Genomic DNA, 18,548 nt, shown 5'->3' on the forward strand with positions numbered 1-18,548 from the left:
TGCATATGTGGAATCTTTTACTTGTGAGATTTCCTTTAACCAGGCCAGTCATTTCCTATTAATCTTTATTCATCCACTAAAACAACTGTTATTTTTAAAAAAGCAACAAACTGGTCCCATCACTTAATCTTACGTCTATGGTCTCAAAGGTACCTCACAAAAATACCAAAATCAAATACTAAAGAAAAAAAAAAAACAACTGATAAGTTTTCTGACACTCATTTCAAAAATACTTTGCTGCTTGAATTCAAGAGTAGATTACATACCTGATCCATATCTAAAGTTGTTTCTATCATTTCCTGAAATTTGGAGAAATCAGAACGAAGATCAATAAGAGGAGTGACAAAAATGGCCAACAATAAACTCTGGTGTTTTCCTAAAAGAGAGCAAAAAATAGTAAATAAAATTCATCTCAGATAACAAACAGCATTTGATCCAAAAAAAAGTGCAGCCGGTCTCCAAAGTTACTATTTACTCCTGTATTTTAATTGAAACGTGTTTAATAGGAAGGGAGATCGTCTGGCACGCAATGCTTCCTAATAAAACACTGCCTCCCCTGCCTGTCTGTAATCTCCTTCATAAGGAGCACTAGAGTTGCAGAAACATGAAATTAATTACAACTAAATGAACTGTATTTCTCTGCAGATTTAATAACCCAAAGTCAAAGTCATTAAAATAAAATGCCTCTAACTTACCCTATCCCTAATTTCCACTAATAATACAGTGTTCGAATTAACAGAGGTTAAATCAAGCCAAGTATTTACACTGGCACTTTACTTGATGTTATTTAAGAGCACATGCTGCGGAATTATATGAGAACGAGTAAGTGAAGCAACAGAGTCTATAGTGTGAAAGGCATGAGGTACAGACCTGGGTGCCAACCCCAACTCTGCTACCTACTGGCTCTGTGATCTGGAGCACGTTACTCTGAGCCCCTTTCCCTTGTCAACAGGAGTAAAGACAACAGTGACCCCGAAGAGGAATAAATGAGATAACTCTACACTAACACTTAATATAATATGCTTGACAATTAACAGGAGCTCAGCTATGGTTACCATGTATTGTTACTGGTTACATTGCAAGGATTTTTTTTTTTCTGACCTCCAATAAACTCTTTTACAAGAATTCTGCAAGTGATCTCTAGCCTACTGCATTTTGCTCCAAAGCAAGAGTTTCTTATCTTTTCTAGAAATAGCAATAGCTCTTGATTGAGAAAACGATGAAAAGCTACTATGAAGTCAGCAATATTACTGCAAGAATTCATCTTTTATTAATCACAACAGCATCTACACATATTTAGAAAATAGTACATATGTGTGAAACATTATTTAGACAGTCTCTAAACAACACTTTGCCCACATAGTGTCTGTTGTGCTTCAACGCCTGGTTCTTTATTCTGAATTAACTAGCTCATACATTATTGGTAAATAGGAGAATGATGGAAGCAAGGTGAGGAGGTGGCTCTGGTTCACAAATAATTTTTTCCTAGCCCACTAATGTTTTTAAGTGATCAAGGGCAAGCTTTCAGAGTAAACTTAGCCATATACGAAGAACTCGGAGTAATTGGCCCAATGGCCAGTGTACTTACCACTATGCTAAGATACCAAGAAAAGCAGAGTATAGATGAAAGAACAAAAACATCTGCTGGTGTTTAAAAGAATTTTTTTTTTTTAAACTAAATTCTGTACCCTGGTTCAGATGTTTAACTTTCATGAAACTGACCTTTTTTTAGAAGCAAACAGCCTAACAAGGCATCTCAAAGGAGGAACAAGAACCCAAGTTTAAGGCTGCATGCAAAGAATCACCTGATGCTCATGCTAGGTACAAAGCAATGGAAATGTATGCAGTCTACTGTTCTATTAAAATGTGTTAATGCGGGACGCCTGGGTGGCTCAGTTGGTTGGACGACTCCCTTCAGCTCAGGTCATGATCCCGGAGTCCCAGGATCGAGTCCCACATCGGGCTCCCAGCTCCATGGGGAGTCTGCTTCTCCCTCTGACCTTCTCCTCGCTCATGCTCTCTCTCACTGTCTCGCTCTCAAATAAATAAATAAAATCTTTAAAAAAAAAATGTGTTAATGCTTTTGCTAGTAATTATTTCAAAATTTTCATGTATTTTGAGGTCTACCTAAACTCTCCTTTTTTTTTTCTGTAAGTGCTGTTATGTTTTCCAGCATACAACATTGAAGAAAGTTAAGTTTGCTAAGAATAAACACGTGGTATTATTACAGAAATACCTGTACAACCTTCAAAACCTGTCATCCTCAGAGTTAATAGGCCCCTTCTGAGTTCACCTACTCCTTATCCTGCAAACTCTCACTAAAATCTAGAGTTCCTTCCCCTACCTATCATTTGTACTGAGCCCCAGCTGCCAATATCCAACTGGGTTTTTCCCCCCAAATGGTTATGGTTTTTTAAATTAAAAATAATAGAGATGTAATTCACATACCAAACAACTCTCCATTTTAAAGTGTACAATCCAATGGTTTTTAATTTATTGACAGATTTGTGAAACAACCACCACAAAGGGAACCCTGTACCCATCAGCAGTAACTTACCATTACCCTCCAACCTTCTGCCACTCCTCCAAGTCCAGGCAACCTATAACCCACTCTCTGTATTATAGATTTGCCTATTCGCATATTCCACGTAAACGGATAATATGATACTGTGACTGCCTTTTTTTACTTAGCATAATGTTTTCAAGGTTCATCCTTGTGGCACCATGCATCAGTACTCCATTCCCTTTTATTGATGAATATATTGCATTATACAGATACAGCACATTTTATTTATCCATTCATCAAGTGAGGGACACCAACTGGTTTTTTATAAACTCCATTTTTTCACTAGTTATCACAGCCTAGAAAGCCCTACACAGTCTTTACTAGTGTCTTCACACAAGGACTACAGACCCTTAAATTCAAAGTACTACATAAACACAGAAAAGAAACAAATTCTACCTTCATTTTCTCTAACCTCTAACCAGAATGTGACATCTCCTTCCATTATTAATGTGTGCAATAAACCACAGTGGTATTCCCAGTACCTACATCTATGTCATCGAACAAAATCCCAGATATATTTTCATATCATATTACAGTTTTGGAGATGATTTTAAGTATCATTTAAACTCATTATTAGTTTGAAACTTAAGACCTTAGTAGAACTTTACTCAGAATCATGTTATTTAATGCATTAATAAAGAGGATGTATTTATCAAGTTTATTTTATATTTTGGTAAGTGTGTTTCAATATACTTGGCTGCCTCTACGAGTCTGTATTATTTTATGCATTTAAAAACACTATTCTGAAGAGGGGTTCATAGGCTTTTTAGGGTCCACAGCACACAGAAAGTTAAAAACCTCAAACAGGCCTTACCTCTCTGGTCTCTATTCCTAACATGGCCCTTATTCTCTATCTCTGTGCTTGATCACTCTAGCCTTCCCTTGCTCCTTCAACAAGTCAAGCCTTAAGCACTTGGGCTAGCTGGTTCCACTAGCCTCCCCCCAGATCTTAAACAGCTGGCTCCTTATCATCATTCAAGCTGTGGAACTCAGACAGCGATTCCAGAAAGACCATCCCTGACCAACAGTTCGAGTGTCTCCCTGGCCCCAGCCAAGTCACTCTATCATATCAATATATGTACTTATCACTTACATATACTGTACTTATCACTACTTGAAAGTCTTGTTCACCGATGTTTATTGTCTGTCTCCCCCTATCCTTCCAGTATTGCTGACCCTCCATAAAAACAGGGACATTATCTGTCACATCTACTGTTGTACCTCCTAGAACAATGCCCAGAACAAATGAACTAGCTGTTGAATGAATGACTTATTGAAGGAAGAAATCACGGGACTGGTGAAGCAATCACTGGTCATTGGTTTTGATACACACAACGCTCACGTAGCAAGCATACCAAATATGACACAAGGAAATAACTGTTAGCTTCTTAGGGGCGTCAAAATATGAAATGTCCAAGTAATCAAATAATTAAAATTTCTGTAGGAATGCCATTCACTGCCAAGCACTAAAAGATATATAACTTCTCGAAATTGCTGACAGCATACACAAAAATAAACTTGAAATGGATTAAAGACCTAACTGTGAAACATGAAACCATAAAACTCCTAGAAGAAAACATAGGCAGTAATTTCTTTGACATTGGCTGTAGCAACTTTTTTCTAGCCATGTCTCCTAAGGCAAGGGAAACAAAAGAGAAAGTCAACTGGGACTATACCAAAATAAAAAGCTTTCAAGTGAAGGAAACCATCAACAAAACAAAATGGCGGGAGCCTGGGTGGCTCAGTTGGTGAAGTGACTGCCTTCGGCTGAGGTCATGATCCTGGAGTCCCAATCAAGTCCCATTATCGGCTCCCTGCTCAGCAGGGAGTCTGCTTCTCCCTCTGACCCTCCACCCCCCATATTTTTTCATTCTCTCTCTCTCTCTCAAAAAAAAAAAAAAAAAAAAAAAAAAGGCAACCTAACGAAGGGTGAAGATATTTGCAAGTAATGTTACCATTAAGAGGTTAATATCTAAAATATATAATAAGAACCTCTACAACTCAAGACCAAAAAAACAAAAACTCTGATTAAAAATGGGCAGAGCATTTGTGACGATGTGGATGGAACTAGAGGGTATTACGCTTAGCGAAATAAATCATCAGAGAAAGACAACTATCATATGATCTCCCTGAAATGAGGAAGTGGAGATGCAATGTGGGGGGGTTTGGGGGGTAGGAAAAGAATAAATGAAACAAGACGGGATTGGGAAGGAGACAAACCATAAGAGACTCTCAATCTCACAAAACAAACAGGGTTGCCGGGAGGAGGGGGGTCGGGAGAGTGTGGTGGGGTTATGGACATTGGGGACGGTATGTGCTATGGTGAGTGCTGTGAAGTATGTAAACCTGGTGATTCACAGACCTGTACCCCTGGGGATAATAATACATTGTATGTTAATTTAAAAAAAAAGGGCAGAGCGTCAAAAGAAATGAAATCTTGCCATTTGCAACAACGCGGATGCAACTAGAGGGTATTATACTGACCGAAATAAGTCATCAGAGAAAGACAATTATCATATGATCTCTCTGATATAAGGAATTTGAGAGGCAGTGCGGGGCGTCGTTGGGGGTAGGGAAGGAAAAAATGAAACAAGATGGGATTGGGAGGGAGACAAACCATTAAGAGACTCTTAATCTCACAAAACAAACTGAGGGTTGCTGGGGGGGTGGGGAAGTAGGGAGAAGGTGGTTGGGTTATGGACATTGGGGAGGGTATGTACTATGGTGAGTGCTATGAAATGTGTAAGCCTGATGATTCACAGACCTGTACTCCTGGGGCAAATAATACATTTTATGTTAATAAAAGTAATTTTTAAAAAATGGGCAGAGGGGGGCACCTGGGTGGCTCAGTGGGTTAAGCCGCTGCCTTCGGCTCAGGTTGTGATCCCAGTGTCCTGGGATCGAGTCCCGCATTCAGGCTCTCTGCCCAGCAGGGAGCCTGCTTCCTCCTCTCTCTCTGCCTCTCTGCCTACTTGTGATCTCTCTCTGTCAAATAAATAAATAAAATCTTTAAAAAAAAAAAAAATGGGCAGAGGACCTAAATAGACACTTTTACAAAGAAGACATAGAAATGGCCAACGAGACACATGAAAAAATGCTCACTATCATTAATCATCAGGGAAATGCAAATCAAAACCACAGTGAAATATCACCTTACACCCAATAAATGGCTAGAATAAATAACACAAGAAATAACGAATGTTAGTGAGGATATGGAGGAAAAGGAACCTTTACACTCTGTTGGTGAGAATGTAAACTGGTGCAGCCACTATGGAAAACAGTATGGAGACTCCTCAAAAAATTAAAAACAGAAATACTACATGATCCAGTAATTCCACTACTGGGTATTTTTTACCCAAAGAAAACAAAAATACTAATTTGAAAAAGATACATGTACCTCTCCATTTACTGCATTATTTACAATAACCAAGATATGGAAGCAACCTATGTGTCCACTGACAGATGAATGAGTAAAGAAGAGGTGGTATATACACATACACATACACACTGATTATATCATTCAGTCATTGATCCTGCTATTTGTGACAACATGGATGGATTGAGAGGGTATTATGCTAACTGAAATAAGTCAGACTGAGAAAAACAAGTATCATGATTTCACTCATATATGGAATCTAAAAAACAAAAGAATAAACAAGCAAAAAGCAGAAAAAGACCCATAAATACTGAGAACAAACTGATGGTTGCCAGAGGGGTGGAAAGTGGGGAGATGGGTAAAGGGGAGCAGGAGATACAGGTGTCCAGTTACAGAATGCGCAAGTCACAGGGATGAAACGTACAGTGTAGGGAATCTAGTCAACGGTACTGTCATAGGGTTCAGGGTGAAAGATTGTGGCTCTACTTGGGAGCACAGCCTAACAGCAAACAGAGTTGCTGAGTTACTATATTGTATCCTTGAAACTGTATCATTGTGTGTCAACTATACTGATATTAAAAAAAAAAAAAAAAAAAACCACTATGTGACTGCTAATTAAGTTAGATGAGCAAGTAACACTAAAATCAAAACAAACTCTAGTCTAGTTCTGGAGAACAGACAGAAGTGCCTCCTTAGCCATGCCCCACTGACACTAACCTCAGAGTCGAGGCCTGGCACTAGTCACAAGTCTCCTACATCAGAATGTTCAAACAGTCCATGACTATGAAAATCAACCTGAAGTCTAAATTAATTACACAGTTGGCATTAACATTTTATTCTATTAAGTATTTTGGTAAATGGTAATAAAAAGACATCAGTTTCAATTAACAAAGATTTAAACATATATTCTATGTCTACATTTCCTTGACTAATTTTACATAAATTCTTTGTATTATTAATTTCAATCTTGAAGACTGACTAAGCACTATTAAACTTCACCTGACCCCTTTAATGTATTTATGATATGTATTTAAAAGTCCAGGTCAGGGGCACCTGGGTGGCTCAGTCAGTGAGGCGTCTACCTTCGGCTCCAGTCATGGTCCCTGAGTCCTGGGACTGAGCCCCATATCAGGCTCCCTGCTCAGCGGGAGTCTCCTTCTCCTTCTCCCCTTCCCCCTGCTCATGCTCACTCTCTCTCAAATAAATAAATAAAATCTTTTAAAAAATTTAAAAAAAAATAATAAAAGTCCAGGTAAGTGGAAAAGATGAGGGTAAGATACTCCTAATGAAAGTTTAAGTGTTCACACAAATATGAGGCTGGAGCCAACAAATTCCCAAATTAAACGAAGAAGCAAGAGAAGTAGAAGTGCAGGTGAATCATGGCAAAATGGCTAAGTAATTAAACCACTCTGAATGATGACCCTGGGCACAAGGCCATCTCTACTCTTCTTTCCCTGTCAGCCACTCTGCAGTATGGGCCTCTCGTGCTTCCTCATGGCCCCCGCCACTTCCTTCACTCATCCTCTCTTGTCTGTTTCTCCAGCCATGTCATCCCTTTTGTTAAGCACAGCCAGTTGTCTCAGTTCCCCCACTTGCAAGCAGTACTTTCTCTGACACCACCCCTCATTTTCCTTTATTACTATTGTCATTTTGACAAAATAGTACTTTTCTTTCCTACAATGATTTTTTCTTTGGATTCTACTGAGATTTGAGTATCATTTTACATTTGTGCTAGCAGTCCCTGTGAGATAACAGAAAATATACTCATCACACAGGCACAGAACTCCTATAAACCCTTGTAATTTCCTAAGTATTAAGAACACTAGGAGCATCTCTTATTCAAAAAGGCTGATTTCTAAGGGCTCTTGCCTGGCTATCAGTAAAGCAAGCAACTCTTGATCACGGGGCTATGAATTTGGGCCCAACATTGGGGCAGAGTTTACCTAAAATAAAAGGGGTGACTTCTAGAACTTTTGCTCTACCCCTTCATTCTCCAGGGACAGGAGAGGGACTAGAAATGGAGTTAACAATTGAGCATGCCTGAGGAAGCCCCATAAAATCTCAGCAACAGGGAGTTCAGAGAGGTTCCAAGTTGAGCAAACAAAACCCAAACCAAGGACAGTATCTCCTGCCCCTCCCAGACCTGGTCCTATGTATCTCTTCATCTGGCTGTTCATCTGTATCCTTTAATGAAACTGGTGAATTTGTTTCCCTGACTTCTGTGAGCTGCTCTAGCAAATTAATCACATCCAAGGAACCTTCAATCTATAGCCAGTTGGGTCAAAATAACAGGTGACAACCTCAGTTTGTAACAGGTAACTTGTGGAACTATGCCCTTAACCTGTGGGACGTGGTACAATCTCCAGGTAGATAACGTCAGAGCTAAGTTACACTTCAGGATACCCAGCTGGTGTCTCAAAACATTTGTATGGAGGGAAAAGTTCCACACACCTAGAGATCGAAGCACAGGGCTCTGTGTGACAACAAAGGAGAGACACAGGAGAAAGACTCACAGGAGGAAAAGACAGGAATAAACTGAGTTTTCCTTTACTGTCCCAATTTCATAAAATTATTTTTACTTTCTCTCACCCATCACTTATACCAATTTTCTAATTCTTTTTCTTTTGGTATATATTCTTGGACCAACAGACTGCATCTTGGACTGTATCTGTCCTTCCATCCAAATGATCTTACACCCAGCTCCCACTAAACATTTCCAACAAGATATACTAACCACTAAAACATACTAATTAACCACCACAATAAAAAGCAAATAGTGCTTGTGAGCGTATAAAGAAATTTTCTTATTAATCTTATGACTGGAGGGGAGCTGGGTGGCTCAGTCAGGTAAGTATCTGACTTCGGCTCAGGTCATGATCCCAGGATCCTGGGATGGAGCCCCACATTGGCTCCCTACTCAGCAGGGAGTCTGCTTCTTCCTCTTGCGCTGCCTGCTGCTCCCCCTCCTTGTGCTCTTGTATCAAATGAATGGATAAAATCTCAAAAAATAAACAAACAAAACAACCCTGTGACTAGAACTGTAAATGAGCACAACCTTCTTGTTAAAGAAATTTGTCAGTAAATAATTACTTGCTCTTAAAATTCAGACCAGACCCCTCTGGTCCTACAGGTCAGAGGAAGCAATTACTGTGTTCTGAACTGAAAGGGAAGAAATGACACAATCAGATGGGAAACATTACTATGGGTTCACTGAGTAGGATGCACAAACCATAGGAAAGGAGCAAATACGAGTTTTTTAAGAAGTAATTAAACAGAAACATGATTAATTGGATATGGGAAGAGAAAAAGTTATGCGCCTCAGTGTGATGGCTGTTAGAATAAAATTTATCAATAAAATAATCTAGATATTTAGAGTTGTTTTTAGCACTATCAGAGATTTCCCTAAATGCACAACACCATTATTTTAGGTTTTGCCTCAACGTTTTAATTTTAAAAGCTACAAGGAATAATAGAAACCAAGTATACTTTTCAAAAAACTATTTCTTAGAGGAGAAAGATGATTCAGAGTAGAGTTACTAGCACTGGATGCAAGTCGGCTTTCTAGACTGTTGCTGCCCCCTGCTGTCTCTGAACTTTTATTTTTTTCGGGAATAATGTTAAAATAACTTTAAACCTAGACTTAAATAAAAGCCAACAACAAAGCAGGAGAACATACTCAACTTCTAGCAATATACTAATATACTAAAAAGGAGAGCACATGGGGATGGGCTTGGGCAGAGGGACACAATCTCAAATAGGCTCCACACACAGCACTTCATAGATGGCTTAGAGTTTGATCTCATGACCCTGAGATCATGACCTGAGCCAAAAACCAAGAGTTGGACACTTAACCCACTGAGCCACCCAGATGCCCATAGAAAGAATTTTCTTATATTATGATTCTACTTTTTTTTTTTTTTTTAAGATTTTTATTTATTTATTTGACAGACAGAGATCACACGCAGGCAGAGAAGCAGGCAGAGAGAGAGGAGGAAGCAGGCTCCCCGCCTAGCAGAGAGCCCGATGCGGGGCTCGATCACAGGATCCTGGGATCATGACCCGAGCTGAAGGCAGAGGCTTTAACCCACTGAGCCACCCAGGCGCCCTATGATTCTACTTTTAAGGAAAATGCATGGGCACCTGGGTGACTCAGTGGGTTAAGCACCTGCCTTCCGCTCAGGTCATGATCTCAGGGTCCTGGGACTGAGCCCCGCATCAGGCTCCCTGCCCGGTGGGGAGTCTACTTCTCCTTCTCCCTCTGCCCCTCCCTGTTGCTTGTGCCTTCTCTCTCTCTCTCTCTCTTAAATAAGTAATAAATAAAAAGTCTCTAAGGACAGTGCATTTGGTTTATTTTCCCCAGAAGTTAGCCTCAGTTTTGGCTTTCTCCATGCAATCAATCAGTAGGCTAAAGAGCTACTCGGAACTCAGCAAAATGCCATGCCTGCCTTTTTTTTTTTTTGCACCCAACATGAGGCTCAAACTCCCAACCCTGAAATCAAGAGTCGCATGCTCCACTGACTGTGCCAGCCAGGAGGCTCCATTCTGTTGTTTTTAAGAAAAATTCAGATTAGTTAGGTTCCTAATGACTAGGGCACACCTGGCATCTCCAGTGTTTTTTTTTTTTTTTTTTTTTAGATTTTTATTTATTTCACAGAGATAAGGTGAGCGAGAGAGAGAGAGAGAGAGAAAGCACAGCAGGGGAGGGGCAGAAGCAGACTCCCCACTGAGCAGGGAGCCCTACAAGGGGCTTCATCCCAGAATCATGGGATCATGACCTAAGCCAAAGGCAGACACTTAACTGACTGAGCCGCCCAGGTGCCCCATCCAAAGTTTCTTATAGAATGAAAAGAGGGGTGCCTGGGTGGCTTAGTAGGTTAAGCATCTGCCTTCAGCTCAGGTCATGATCCCAGGGTCCTGGGATTGAGTCCCATAGGAGGCTCCTTGCTCAGTAGGGAGCCTGTTTCTCCTTCTCCCTGCCACTCCCACTACTTGGACTCTCTCTCATAAAGAGACAAATAAAATCATTTAAAAAAGAGAGAGAAAGAGAAAAGAACATAGCTCTTAGCACCACAACACCTGGAACAGTCTTCCTTTTCTAATATTCTCTAGGCTGGGTGACTTCAAGTATCATAAAGCAAACATCATTTGTGAATGTTTGTGATAATGTGATAATTTTTCTGATAATGTGAAGCTTTTGATTTAGATAAATGTTATGTTCTCTTACAGGTATATATAACTTAAGTGTAACCCCCCAAAGTAGGAAATCATTGACCCATTGCAAAACTCTGGAGTACACTGAGCCACCCACACATATGCAGGAGGAGGACAGCCAAGCTACTCTTAAGCTCAATTCCTAGCTTCTGTGCTTATTTCAGGGAATGAGAAAGATTCCCCAAAGAATGTGCACAGCAGTATTTTTTATCCTTTCTCTTGTGGGGAGGGGAGTTTTACAAATGCTTTTGAATATCTGATGAAAGCTACAGATCTCTTTCCAGAAAAAATACAAATATGCAAAATCTTGTATAAAATGTCAAGAAGCTTCTTAGAACGCATGCAGAAGTCCCAGCATTGGGGCACTTGGGTGGCTCAGTGTGGTGCATATATACAATGGATTATTCCGCCATTAAAAAAAAAAAAAGGAAATCCTGCCATTTATACAACATGGTGGACCCTGAGGGCATTACGCTAAGTGAAATAAATCAGGCAGAGAAAGTCACTTATCATCTCACTTATATATGGAATCTAATAATATTAATCTCACAGAAATACACAAGAATGGTGTTTCCCAGCAGCTGGGGATGGGGAAATGGGAGACGGTCTTCAAAAGGTACAAACTTCCAGTTATAAGATTTAAGTTCTAAGGATATAATAACATACAGCATGGTGACTTATAGTTTAAAAATACTGCATTATATAATACTTGAAATCTCTAAGAGATTAGATCTTAAAAGCTCTCAACACAAGGGGCACCTGGGTAGTTTAGTCAGTTAAACATCTGCCTTTGGCTCAGGTCATGATCCCAGGGTCCTGGGACTGAGCACCACATTGGGCTCCCTGATCTGCAGAGAGCCTGCTTCTCCCACTCTCTGCCTGCCACTCCCCCTGCTTGTGCTCTGTCAAATGAACAAAAATCTTAAAAAAAAAAAAAAAAAAAGTTCAACACCGAGAAAAAAAACTATGTGAGGTCACAGATGTTAACTGAGCTAATTGTAATTATTTCACAATACATACATATTTCAAATCATGTTGCACACCTAAACTTACACTATGTTGTATGTTAGTTATAGCTCAATAAACCTGGAAAGAAAAAAACAGTCAAACTCAGCAGTGAAGGCTGATAAGATAATGACTAGACCAGCTTGCTGGATTCAGCAGCAATAAGTAACTTAGCAAATTGCTAAGGCAAGGCAAGCTGAGCAAATGGAAGATGGAAATGTAGGCTTTCAGAAACTTGGGTGGGAACAGAAAGTGAAAAAGAGGACACAGAACAAAGATTTTTTTTTCCCATAGAAAGGAAGAGATGTAGGAGAGAAAAGGTTCAAAACAGCTGATATACGAGGATAAGGGTGAATTAATTGTTTAAAAAGCCTATCTCCATGGAAATCGGATTATTATAGCCTTGCTACCGGTCAGTCCCCTTGTGCTCCCAGTTGACCTTGCTGGAATGGAGCCAGAGGCACATGGAATCAGAAAAGCACCAGAGTAAAAGATCTTCTTTTATTGGATGAGGAAACTGAAGCACAGGGAGGGTAAATGGCAACCTAAGCCACACTAAAGAACTGTGGGCATAGGGTAAGACCCATTTTCTTTAATTCCACTTTGGTGGAACAAAAATGCAAGGGCTTTTAAGTGTCATCAGTCTAAAGAGGAGCCTTGGCTACTAGAATGGGAATACTCTTTATACACTGGTACTGAAGGTAAGTGCTTAAGGTATCTTTCATGCTTTGCTAGATAATTAAGTGAAAAGGCTACCATAAAATTAAATCTATGCTTATTTATATCCTGTAATCATAGAGTTGAGTTTTTTAAGTCTGTCTGCAGAAAAAGCTTTCTCATAATACTGAAAGGTTTAACAGTTCTAAGGGATGGTGATTTTTAACTCTGAAACTTAAAATGCTTTATGTATTAGACATATAATTTCATATAACTTTCTGCAACAAATAATTTAGTACTTACGTTCACAAAATTAAAAACAACGCTTGTAAAAGAAAGCTGATTTTACCCACCAATACCATATTGACTACTATGTGACTTTTCATACTTTACTCCGGTAACTTCACTTTGATGTCAACTGTTCGATCACCAAAACCCTGTCTTAGGGCACCTGCGTGGCTAGGCTGGTTAAGCAGCTGCCTTCAGCTCGGGCTGTGATCTCAAAGTCCTAGGCTGGAGCCCCACATGACCTCCTTGCTCAGCAGAGACCCTGCTTCTTCCTCTCCCCCCCTATGGTCTCCATTGCTCTCTCCCTCTCTCTCAAATAAAATCTTAAAAAAAGGAAGAACAATAGGAGCTAGTGACCCCTGACCTCCCTGGCCCCCTGCTGTGAGACTTTGGCTGTGATGCATTATACTCCCTTTGGTGTTGCTGCTAGACTGTACCTTTCTCCTTTAATAAATTATAGATTTAAAAGCAATGTCGTTTTGGGTCCTGCGAGTCTTTAGCAATTGAACCCTGTTCAACTGCCACTGCTAACGCAATTATCTAGTTACCCCTATATTCACTACTAAAAAGCAAAAATGCAATGTTGTCTCATGATTCCGACTTCTGCAACATAGCTATAGGTCAATACAAACCCAACTTCAGAAGGACAGCACATTTGCTAAGTATATTGAGAGTGAAGGAAAACAAAAACAAAATCATTGTTACCTTCATATTTTTCCAGAGCCCGAATAACATTAGGGAGTTGATTTATACCCTGATACAGTCGGTAACAATCTTGTAAGTTTGCTGCTTGTCTCTGAAATTTCTTGGCAAGTCGGTTAAGATCTGGGAATCGACGAAGTAAATCTTCTTGTAAACTCTGCCTCAATTCTGCATCTTCTACAAAAGCCTCCACTAAATTCAGTCTGAAATAAATTGCATTGGAATTAATCTTAAATATTTCAGTGTAATATTAACATCTGTCTACTAGGTGCATAAGAATCAACAAAATGAACTAAAAAATTCCACTCAGGAAGCCTGAATCTATCCTGAGATGTAAGCTTCTTAGAGAGGATGAAAAGCTCCAAATACTGTGATGAAAGCAGTTTCTGATTAGTTAATAACCAAACTAACATTAAATAATATCAGAAGATACTAATACATACCCAATTTCATTTGCCTTTCATCAAATTGCCTTTTCTTAAACCGAAGAATTTTATTGAGACACTGTTGTTACTGACACATTAGTGCACATGTAAACAATGATCTTCAATAAAACAATTACAATTCAAGAATGTTGCCAAATCTAATACTTATTTTATAAGAAGGCCTTATAAATTTTCAGAATGCATTCTAAAATTACCTTATGACAGTACAAAGCCAAAAATTTCTAATTAAAAAACTGAAATGTTTATTGCTTCCCTAAAGTCAATATATAAAATCTTGGCCTGTTCCAAGACCTATAAAGCATGTAGCTCATACTGTCTTTTTGCATTTAATTGGAATCCACAGCTTTCCATTTTCTTCCTTGTAACTCACAGAAAGAAATGTTTTGGAGTGGGGAGAATGCGGGGAAAAAAAAAATGTTTTTACATCATGACAGCACATGCATATAGATATTGTAGGAGGCATAATACAACACCTCAAAACTTGCCACTTTAGAGCTGAGGTGACAACAATTAAGAAGCAAAAAGAAAAAGCCCTCTGCCTTTTCCCTATTTGCCCAAAAGCAGGATATAAACTTACAGATGTCCTCTCCCTTCTCTCTTTACCAGAAAGGACAAAAGTTAACCACAACTCTGGACCCTTATCAGCCTGGAAATGGGACCAGAGTTATCTACACAACAAATTTTAGCCTTTATCTACCATTAGCTCCCCATAATTTGCAGCCCTAGGAACTCAAAATCCTTGTCCTTTGTCTTGTCTCTGAAAATCTATTAATCCTTTGCTAAGATGCTATATATGCCCAAATTCTTCTCATCAACCCTGGAGTTACTCATCTCTGAGTGCTCCCATGTATAAGCATAAACTTCAGTTTGTTTTTCTCTTACTAATCTGTCTTTTGTCAGTCTCTAATTCACAGGGCCCCAGCCAGGGAACCTGAGGGTAGTAGGAAAAAAGATTTTCCTTCCCTACAATATATAACTAAAATAGGCTTCACAAACAATACTTATTACTCTTACTATAAGTAATGTACTGGTTTTTTTTTTTTAAGATTTTATTTATTTGACAGAGAAAGAGATTACAAGTAAGCAGAGAGGCAGGCAGAGAGAGAGGGGGAAGCAGGCTCCCTGCTGAGCAGAAAGCCCGATATGGGGCTCAATCCCAGGACCCTGGGATCATGACCAGAGCCGAAGGAAGAGGCTTTAACCCACTGAGCCACCCAGGCGCCCCTGTACTGTTATTTTTCTCGCATATTTAACTTATCAAAAAAATGCTAGTTTTCACCCACTAGACTAATTTCATAACCTATTACTGGGTCACAACTTGCAGTGTGAAAAGCTACACTGTATATGTTATGGCAGTAACACACACACACACATAACTGAAAAGTAAATTTTAGTAATCAAAGGTAGGGTGGGGGCGCCTGGCTGTCTCAGTTGGTAGAGCATTCAACTCTTGATCTTGGGGTCATGAGCTTGAGCCACACGTTGGATGTGGAACCTACTTTAAAAAAAAAAAAAAGGGCAAGGAAAATCACCATGAGCATAGCAAATGGTATTAGGTTCAGAAGGCTATGTATGAACCATTTCCTTATATCTGTAAATTATAAGAGCAGTAAGTTAACCCTCAAATCACACAAGGAAAGGAATCAGCTTTCTAAGTTTCTTAACTTATTACTGACCTCTCCATCAGCATTTATAACTCCTCCATCATCAAAATGTTAACCCAGCATATTATATGAGGGGAAAACTATGCTGCCCCCCACCGAGTAATCACATAGACAAGATTTCTGAACCTCAAAAAATACTGACATTTAGGCTAAACAATTCCAAGCTCTTTAACAGTTTCTCTGAATTCTACATGACACCCTGGTGACAACCCAAAATGTCTCCAGGCACTGCCACATGTCCCCTTACCCCAGGTTGAAAACCAAAGCTTCAAGAAATGTCAATAAAAATCTACTTTTTAAAAGATGAAAAGAGAAAACTAAAATTCTATAGAAATGTCAAGATTAAAAAAAAAAAATGTCAAGATAATTTCTAGGCAGCTGGCAGCAGATATAAGCACCGTGGCAAATGTCAAATTAGAGGGGAGAAATCTGCTACCAAGCTGGTATTATAATGTGTACCAGCTCCTGGGGCTACAAAGAAACATCTAGAACACTTCAGGCACTTACTGCTCCAGAAAAAACTCCCATGCCTTGTACTCTAGGTTTAAACAACAAAACAGAACTTGAGCAGATAGATGCAGTCAAGTCCCATAACCCAATAAAGCAAATTTGAGGGTTCCTACCTAAGTCTCTGGCTCTAACTGGGCATCTCTAAGTCTGATTCAAGATCACCAGCATGGAAGTCACTTGGGGGTGGATAGTACAATATTCCTGGAGGTGAAATTTCTACAAGCTCCTCAGGCACCCATAGTTTGATAAAGTCTGAGTCCTAACAATCACAAGAAATCCTTGAGTTCTCATGATGAAGTGGGGAAAGTGACACAATGGGTTGAGGAAAGGATGAAAGAAACCTGATGGTTGGCTGACCAACCCCTGATCTTTTTTTTCCTTCTTTTCCTACAACTTCCATATCCTTAAGCCACTCTCAGGTAAATGTAAGAATCCACAGAGAGGGTATTTCTGATCAAGAATCTTCCAGTGGGGTGGTGGGGTTATGGACACTGGGGAGGGTGTGTGCTATGGTGAGTGCTGTGAAATGTGTAGACCTGGCGATTCACAGACCTGTACCCCTGGGGAAAAAATACATTATGATTACAAAAAAAAAAAAAAATTAAAAAAATGAATTAAAAAAAAAAAAAAAAGAATCTTCCAGGGGTCCCTGGGTGGCTCAGTTGGTTAAGTATATAACCCTTGGTTTCAGTCCAGGTCATGATCTCAGCGTCGTAGGACTGAGTCCCTCATGGGGCTCCACACTCAGCAGGGAGTCTGCTTGAGATTCTCTCTCTCCCTCTGCCCCTCCCTAACCCTCACTTGTGCTTGTGCTAATAAATAAATCTTAAAAAAAAAAAAAAAAAAAAAAAAGGAATCTTTGCATGCTTCTTCCCTATTTCAACTATTTTATCACTGTTTCCTCTCAAACTGACCAGGGAATAGGGCCTAAGTCATCAAAACCATCTTTCAGCCCTGTAATCCACCAAAATGACCAACACAAAGGGAGAGGGGCACACACTATATTCTCTAGGTCTTTGGATAACATGTGGTCCTTTGGCCACAGACAGGAACATCTACAAGCAAGAGGATGATGATACTGTATAGACATTAGGGGAATGGCGCTGTTCGAAAAGTTAACATCCCAAAAACATTACCATGGCAAAACTCGAAAAGTCTACAGTGTTATTCAGCATGATGTTAGCATTGTTGCAAACAAGTTAACGGCAAGGTTCTTGCCAAGAGAATCAGCATATGTACTGGGTATATTAAGCACTCGGTTTCCAAAACCTGTGAAGGAGAATGATCAGAGAAAAAGGAAGCTGAGAGAGAGGTACCAGGGTCCAACTGACTCACCAGCCTGCTCCATGCAGAGAAGCACACTTTTTTTTTTTTTAAAGATTTTATTTATTTATTTGAGAGCGAGACAGTGAGAGAGAGCATGAGCGAGGAGAAGGTCAGAGGGAGAAGGAGACTCCCCATGGAGCTGGGAGCCCGATGTGGGACTCGATCCCGGGACCCCGGGATCATGACCTGAGCCGAAGGCAGTCGTCCAACCAACTGAGCCACCCAGGCGTCCCAGAGAAGCACACTTTTTAAGCACAAACAGAAAAGAGCCCAAGCTGATGGAACCCATTCCCTATGAATTCATGGCATGATAGACATATTTAAAAAAAAAAAAAAAAAAGACCTCTGGAATGTAAAACTGTTTCTCTTACTCAAGTAGAAGTGTGATGTCCCCTTCCCCAAAGAAATACTTAAAGCAAACCCTGTGTTCTTAAAAAATAATCAATACCATTCAAGAGCATACAGTTCCAGTAGAACTGTTAGAAGTAAGACAGCAAGGGAATAAAACAGCTTCTAAAACATACAGTATAAGGCAATCTAGACAGCCCCTCAATCTTTGGTCCAGGTATCATTAAAAGCTCAATTTAAAAAAAAAAGCTCAATAAACTGCTGTTTTACAAGACTGTTCAGTATGCCATTTCAGAAATAATTACAGTGTCAGTTTATGTACTGGCTAATAAGTTTTTAAAAAGGACTACTCTGCTGTTTCTATGATAATGCCACTCTTAAATCAGAATCTGAGAAGCTCCAAAGTTACTGCTGGCATAACACAATATACCTGTCAATCCTACTCAATA

General features: G+C 39.6%; 1 protein-coding gene across 1 annotated transcript in view; it reads right to left on the bottom strand.

The window, feature by feature from the left end:
* Positions 1–18,548, bottom strand: part of MSH2 (mutS homolog 2) — a 77,168-nt gene that overhangs the window by 30,324 nt on the left and 28,296 nt on the right. Inside the window, exons 7-8 of the mRNA XM_032877848.1 lie at positions 13,809–14,008; positions 267–376 (exon numbers count right to left, since the gene is read on the bottom strand). Coding sequence (XP_032733739.1) covers positions 267–376; positions 13,809–14,008 — 310 coding nt within the window. The remainder of the gene's footprint in view (positions 1–266; positions 377–13,808; positions 14,009–18,548) is intronic.

This window comes from Lontra canadensis, unplaced genomic scaffold, assembly GCF_010015895.1.
Source record: "Lontra canadensis isolate GAN:19392208 unplaced genomic scaffold, GSC_riverotter_1.0 scaffold61, whole genome shotgun sequence".
In the NCBI taxonomy this organism is placed as follows: domain Eukaryota; kingdom Metazoa; phylum Chordata; class Mammalia; order Carnivora; family Mustelidae; genus Lontra; species Lontra canadensis.